General features: G+C 43.2%; 1 protein-coding gene across 1 annotated transcript in view; it reads right to left on the bottom strand.

The window, feature by feature from the left end:
* The window catches only part of dnaaf9 (dynein axonemal assembly factor 9), a 94,887-nt gene that overhangs the window by 76,486 nt on the left and 10,901 nt on the right, over nucleotides 1-7,500 (bottom strand). The window contains exons 5-9 of the mRNA XM_063184065.1: nucleotides 7,029-7,125; nucleotides 5,235-5,341; nucleotides 3,773-3,850; nucleotides 3,214-3,315; nucleotides 1,439-1,494 (exon numbers count right to left, since the gene is read on the bottom strand). Of these exons, the coding sequence (XP_063040135.1) occupies nucleotides 1,439-1,494; nucleotides 3,214-3,315; nucleotides 3,773-3,850; nucleotides 5,235-5,341; nucleotides 7,029-7,125 (440 nt within the window). The remainder of the gene's footprint in view (nucleotides 1-1,438; nucleotides 1,495-3,213; nucleotides 3,316-3,772; nucleotides 3,851-5,234; nucleotides 5,342-7,028; nucleotides 7,126-7,500) is intronic.

The following is a 7,500-nucleotide window of genomic DNA, read 5'->3' as shown; positions in this document are numbered from 1 at the left end:
AGCTGTGGCTAGTTGCTAACACAAATGAAGGCAAATTGTGTTTGAGCTCTGCTGGCAGCTAACTAGTGGTAGCCTACTTAAAAACGAATTGCTTGATAAACTTTTCACACTTTTAAACAGTCCCCAAATAGTTCGTTTGGAATGCTAAGCCCCTCTTAAGACTACAAACAAAGTTATGAGCAACTTGACAATTTATTATTGGCTGTTGCATGTAATCAACATTGCATCAAATGTGCCATTTTCTTGTTGGCAAAACCTGAGGTGTCCTCCTCTTTGCTGGGTCCATGATATTATTGCATTATGCAGTATTTATGTGAGAGCTGCATAAACAAAGTCATCATATGCAACATTTGTTTGAAAAGTGTTATCTTCAGGCTTATTGGTTTTCTCACTAAGAAATAAATATTTATGGATGTAGTCTGCAAATATAGGCTAACAAATAATCTTGTGTCATTTAAAAAAAAAATGAAGGGTGGCAATGAGAGCACGGCAGGCACCTCACCCAACAGTGCTCCAGGAAAATGCAGGCCAGGCCCTGTAGTCGTATGAGAGAATTTCCCCCCCATCCTGTCACTGTTTTTGTGCTTACAAAGGCGTTATCATTTTTTGTTATGTTTTTTTTTTGGGGGGGGGGGGGGGGGGGGCCTCGGGGACTGGCCCTCGGGGACTTTTAATTGAGTATCCCTGCTGTAAACTATACCACTGTCTGACCACACACACAATTACACATGATGTAAGCAGACAACAACTCATTAGTATTGCACACACATACACACAGGCACAGCAATCATATGGCATAGATTTATGACCAGATACTCCTACACTCCACCCCCACCCCGCACACACACACACAAAATATGCAACAACATGGCACATGTAGACAGATAACACGTGCGGGCATCGCACGTGGACAAGACCAGGCCATTCACACACACACATTATCCTGAAGATCAAAGAGGCCAGTGATGCTGAATGAAAACACATGACCTGATGGGATGGGAGTGCATGGCACACTTTCCAGCTGGGGAAAGCCCACAGGCCTGGCTTGTGACCGATAGAAGCTTTTATGGTCATACATTTGGGCACTCTGTGTGTGTGTGTGTGTGTGTGTGTGTGTGTGTGTGTGTGTGTGTGTGAGAGAGAGAGAGATTGTTTGTGTGTGTGTGTGTGTGTGTGTGAGAGAGAGAGATTGTGTGTATGCTTTTGTGTGTGTATGCGTGTGTGTGTGTGTGTGTGTGAGAGAGAGAGAGAGAGAGAGAGAGAGAGAGAGAGAGAGAGAGAGAGAGAGAGAGAGAGAGTGTATGTGTGCGCGCACGCGCGAGTGTGTTTTACAGGGTGTAAATGTCAGCGTGTGTATGTGTGTGTGCGCTCATGCACACAAATTTGTGTAAGTGTGTAAGTGTGTTAGTGTGCGTGCCTGCAGCCGTGCCACAGTTACCTTTTGTCCGAGATATTGCTGGAAATCAGCCCATGGGAAAAGTAGGTGCGGAACGCCTGCGTCAGGAAGACAAGAAAAGAAACCACATGAGCAAACACAGAGATGAGGAGCAAGCAAGAGAAAGAGAGAAACACAGAGAGATAGACAGATATATGGAGATGTTTTATTGGACCCAGAGAGAGAGAGAGAGAGAGAGAGAGAGAGAGGGAGAGAGAAACAGAGAGAGGGAGAGAGAAACAGAGAGAGGGAGAGAGAAAGAGAGAGAGGGAGAGAGAAAGAGAGAGAGAGAGCGAGCGAAACAGAGAGGGAGAGAAAGTAAAGAGACATTTAAAAAAGACTATTTTACTGTACCCACAGAGAGACAAGGGGAGAGAGACAGAGAGAAAGGCAGAGATAGACAAACAGACGAATACAATACAAAGAGAGGGGGAGCGAAAGCGAAAGGGCAAAAGAAAGAAAAGGAGACACAGAATACAAAAGGAACTCTGTGTGTGTGTGTGTGAGAGAAAATGTCTTGGCAAAAACCACTTCTTAAGGATTCTCCACACAAATTAGTCAGCCCCACCACCACCAAAAAACATGTCATCACCACAGTGTACAGTGTACCAACATCCCCAACAAGCCTTGTTTCCTTTCCCAGGCCTTTAGAGTATTACAGCTACAGGGGCGCTATCAGCTTTTGCTGGACCCAGGACAAAGTCATGTGAAAAGCCCCCCCCCCATCCAATACACAAAATGTAATGGAGACCGGATTGTTGGGCCCCCCTTCTCTACCTGGACCTGGGACAAATAACCCCTTTGTCCCCCTCCCCTGTCAGCTTCCCTGATTACAGCTGCAAGGCTGCGACATGGCCGTGGAAAACGGCTGAAGCTCTGTGGAGGCTACAGCTGGGACTAGCAGATTTGTGACGAATCAAACATGACTCTGGCTAGCTTCCCACCCAACGGGTAATAACATTACTGTGGGACTTATGCCTCTTTTCCACTGCCGGTTTTCTAGTAGGCCTACAGCTCGACACAGCGTGACTCGGCCGCCACTTTTTGCTTTACAATTTGGCACGACACAACTAAATCGAAGAGCAAAAAGTGACGGCCGAGTCGCGCTGTGTCGAACTGTGGGCCTACCAGAAAACCAGCAATGGCCTACCAAACCAGCAATGGAAAAGAGGCATAACTGAGTGCCTCGGTAGCTTCAAGGACGCACAAAAGGCATATTGGTGCTTCAATTGACAGCTGTTACAGTAAATGTTGTTTCATCTGTGGTGAAATCTCTGGGAAGCCGTGGCTAAGACTAGCAGATTTGTGACTCATCAAACATGACTTTAGCCAGCTAGCTTCCCACCCATGGGCTGGCAGCAACACTAATGGGACCGTGGGCCTCAAACGCTTACACCATGCTTACACAAAAGACAATAATGACGCTTTAATTTAGAGATGTTAGTGTTAATCCATCTTTGGTTTAAGTTTACGTGATAGACCATTAACTTCCAGAACCACATCACAAAGAACAAAGAAGAGAAAAAGGAGAAAAAGAAAAAGTGAATGGTCTTTGAAGGTTTTCCATGTATTGTTGCTAATGCTTCCACGTATTTCCCATTATGCAACAAGACACTGGTGGGCCCCACAAAGTGTGTGTGTGTGTGTGTGTGTGTTTGTGTGTGTGTGTGTGTGTGTGTGTGTGTGTGTGTGTGTGTGTGTGTGTGTGTGTGTGTGTGTGTGTGTGTGTGTGTGTGTGTGTGTGTGTGTGTGTGTGTGTGTGTGTGTGTGTACAGTACCTCCCCAGTCTGGGCCTCAGAGAGCTCCTGCATGGACAGCTGTGTCTCGACGTTGAGACAGGAGAAGAAGTTGCTCCACTGCCTCTCAAACACAGCCAGGTCCTGATCACACAAACAACACCAGCATGTTACAGCACAGATACGTACATAACATACCTGTAGAATATCCTGTATGGATAAATATGGACTGTATGAATATGAAAAGCAAGATACATCATCATATTTGAAATTTACTTTTACAATGACTTTTTGGAAAATAACTTGAATGCAGTATAACCAGAATACAGTATATACATTTTACAACTAACTGTGTGTCAACACTATCACAGGCCATGTTCCTATAGGACTGTGTGTAAGTGTGTGAGGGAGAATCTGTTTCAGTCATTCATGTCCTCATTTACTATGGCTGTGACTGTATGGATATCTCTGTGTGTGTGTGTGTGTGTGTGTGTGTGTGTGTGTGTGTGTGTGTGTGTGTGTGTGTGTGTGTGTGTGTGTGTGTGTGTGTGTGTGTGTGTGTGTGTGTGTGTGTGTGTGTGTGTGTGCATGCTTTTTCTACCTCGCTGATGAGGCGGTCCAGAGACACGGGGTCCAGTCTGGCGTACATCTGCCACACCTTCTCACTCACGTCCATTAGCTGGCCACAGAGGAGGGAACAGTTAGAGAACAAGCAGCCAACTTACTCAACAGCTATTTTTTAAACTTACACATAAAGACAATATCAGATGTTCAAGTTTAACCCAGTAAGACAGGGACCCTCTTATAAAGTAGCTGTTACCAGAATAGAAATGATCAAGTCGTAATGTATGTAATGTATGTAATGTAAGGACCTGTGCACTGCCATAGTGGCGTAGTACTATGGTAGTAAATGGTAGGTTTTTCAATGACTATTTCAGCGTTCCACGGGTATAAAAGGGGCTACACTCAATTCTTTGTATAAGTATAAATGTGAACATGTATAATAAAAAATAAATACACATTTGGTGTAAGTTAAGCTGAGTTAAGCGGTTGCAAAGTCATAAACAGAGGTCTAGGTGGTGATGTGAGTTCTAGGGAAGGCAGAAGTAAATGATTGCATTACATAACTCTACTTGTTTACTAAACTGTAATGAGTAGGAAGCTTGTGTAATCAAAATGATGGTCGAAAAGTAAACATTTATGTCAACTACATTCCTTGCTGTGCTTCTACTTTACAAAGCACAGCAGCCAATTCAAGAGAAAATAAAGGCAAAATACTGCATGGATTTCATTTCTTGCTTTATAACAACTGGGTGCAGACATACGTAACAGGGAAACAATATTATTTTGTTGTAAATTCTGTACGGTTTTCGGCAAAACTTAACAGTATCAAATAAAAAGTAAGCGTCACCTGTGTGTTGAAAGTGTGCTTGCTGTCTGCTATGGCTGCCACTGCCTGATCTCCTTTCTCAACATGTCCCTTACAGTCAATTACAAATCACCTGCACTTTAGTCTGACTGCATCATACCAAGAATTACACATATATTTCCAAGTTTAGCCAATTAACCCATCGATGCTGAATGCTGCATAGCCCATGGTCCCTGAAGCAGCATGGACACAACATACAGGCTCATGACATTGTATTATTATCATTTTTTAAATGTTATGTTAGAAATGAATGAACAATTCTAATTGTGGAATTCTAATGCAAGATGAAGGTCTTATGCAGCTTATTTCATGTTTAAAATGTATGTGCTTTGGAGGCTAAGATTTAGATATATTTTTTTAGATTTTTACAGACTGTGGGCACATTTTCACAAAAATGGCTAGGCATGTAGCAGGTGTTTTTTTTGCAGATGCTTTAGGCATCAATGAGTTAATTAAGCATTAATTTAAGCTCATCATGGATTCAACTCAGTTTCTGTTACACTTTCACTTTACTTCCTCAGTCTTCTGTCTTCAGCCTTCCTCTTTGTGCTTATTCTGGCTAATGAAAAGGATTCTGCACTGCTGTGCGTGTATACTGAGTAGTTGTACCTGCGTGCCAATAAAGCTCTCCTACCTTGTATTTCATGGTGAAGAATCCTCCTGCTCCAATGCCCTCCAGGGCAAAGGCCTGAATGATGGGCCACTTCTCAAGCATAAACATGTCAAGTCTCTGGACGTGACCTGTAAACACACACACACACACACACACACACACACACACACACACACACACACACACACACACACACACACAGGCAAAATGGTTATAAAATGGCAGTGCAATCACAAGTACATCAGTGTATGCATATATGTGTGTTAAGGCTGTAACGATATTGCATCGAACCGAGGGATCGCGGTACGCAGACCCACGAACCCCTATCGCGAAGCTTCCTCACAGAATCGCGATGTGCCCTTTCAAAGTTGTTACCCTTCAGTGTAGAACACAACAGGCAACATACAGGCAAGAGTTTGCATATGCGCTTAAAAAGACCAGTAGAAAAAGGGCGCACGCGTTCGAGTAACAGTTCCATTCACCCCTTTCTCATATAAAATGTTCCTTCCAACCAGCACGTTGTTGTTATCCATTGCCTGAGCAACCTCCGTGAGACGAAAAACTTGGGCAAACATCGGAAGGTGAAGGACAAATGAACAACAGACCAAGAACAGGCTTTTATAAACGTGTCAAGATTTGTTTTATTCATGCATGCGCGATGTATTGCGAGTGGAGTTTGACGTTGGAGCGGAGAGAGAGAGAGCGTGCGAGAGAGAGAGCGCACGAGATGCTCCGCCTGCCTATAAACCAGCCTGGAATCGCTTGTAGGAAGGTGCCCGAAGTCGGACGTACGTTGAGGTCGATAGGCAGGATATTAGGCAGCATTATTTCTTCCCACATTAATGTTAGGCTATATTGTAAAATTACCGCCTACATAAGCAGAAAGCATGCTCCATTTCAGCCTCTGCATTCATTCTCGCTCTTGACAAAATGTCAAACCACAAAACAAAACGAAAAACGTGCGCGTTACGTAGCAGTGAGAACTAACTGAGGTTCATTTCGAGTTTTGATTGTAGGCTACGGTCAGGCGCTGCTGCACGATCAAAAAAAGCTACGGAAATATTTAACTCAATCAAAATTAAGTGTTGCATTTCTTTAAGTAGCCTAACTTAATACAACAGGTTTCCTGACGATATATGGCCAGTGTTGTTTTAATGTTTGGATATTAATTGGATAGGCCTAATGTTTGATAAAGTAAGACAGCTGCCAATGACCATACACCCTGACCACCCCACCTCTCTCTCTCTCTCTCTTTCTCTTTCTCTCTCCATCTCTCTCAACATATGATCTTAGCCTATTTATAAGCCTTTTTCCTTGGTGAACTAATATCCCTTATTTCTCTGTGTTGTGTTTTGATGTCAACACCTGGGAACAGGTTGCAGTGGTAGCCTATATCTGCAACATTCAGCCTTGTAAACCTACAAAATCAATGCAGGCAGGCAAATGCAAAAAAATATATTAATTACAAAGTATATATAGGCCTGATTTATTTTCTTCTAATTATTATTTTTTTCAAATTGTTTTTTTTTTTTTTTCAATTTTTTTTTGTGTGAAATCGTGGGGCATATCGAACCGTGGGTCATATATCGTGATACAAACCGAATCGTGGGTTGGGTGTATCGTTACAGCCTTAATGTGTGTACATACTGTAGGTGTTTGTGTGAATGTGCACAGTGATTTTGTTTCTCTCTGGGAGAGTGTGTGTATGTGTGTGTGTCTGTGTACTTACACCTTTGTGTGAATGTGCATGGTTTAGAAGCACTTTTGAAGTTGCTGCATTGCTGTGTAGTGTATTTGTGAGGAGGTGTGACTGACCCTGTGAGCTGTAGGGGATGCCGATGCGGCTGCAGTCCTGCACCATGGACACAAAACTGGAGATCTTGAACTCCTCCGCCGCCTCCTCATCCTCATACTGACACACAGAGAGACAAACACAGAAATACACCATGAGAAATACACTCAAGTGCAAGCACATATAGTACACTGTGTGGGAGCATCACAGAGAAAAGGGGAGATGGAGAAAGAGGAAAAAAAGCAGAGACACAAAACTGAAACCAACGCTGTCTTTTATATACTTTAAACATCCTTACACACTGACAAAGAAGGGAAATCAGCAAGAGCAAAATTAACCAGGAGAGATACACTGAGATCATGCAAAAGCTGAGAGATATGCTGAAAGGCTAAAGCATAACAGTGTGTGGGGCCAACACAGGCAATCCAGGCAATCCAGGAAATTAAGAATGTAGGTAGGCAAACACAAACCCAAATACAGAGACTTAAGAAACGA

The sequence above is a fragment of the Engraulis encrasicolus genome, chromosome 19 (genome assembly GCF_034702125.1).
Source record: "Engraulis encrasicolus isolate BLACKSEA-1 chromosome 19, IST_EnEncr_1.0, whole genome shotgun sequence".
Taxonomy (NCBI): Eukaryota; Metazoa; Chordata; class Actinopteri; order Clupeiformes; family Engraulidae; genus Engraulis; species Engraulis encrasicolus.
The sequence above is the reverse complement of the archived record's forward strand: the minus strand, read 5'-3'. Positions and strand labels throughout refer to the sequence as shown.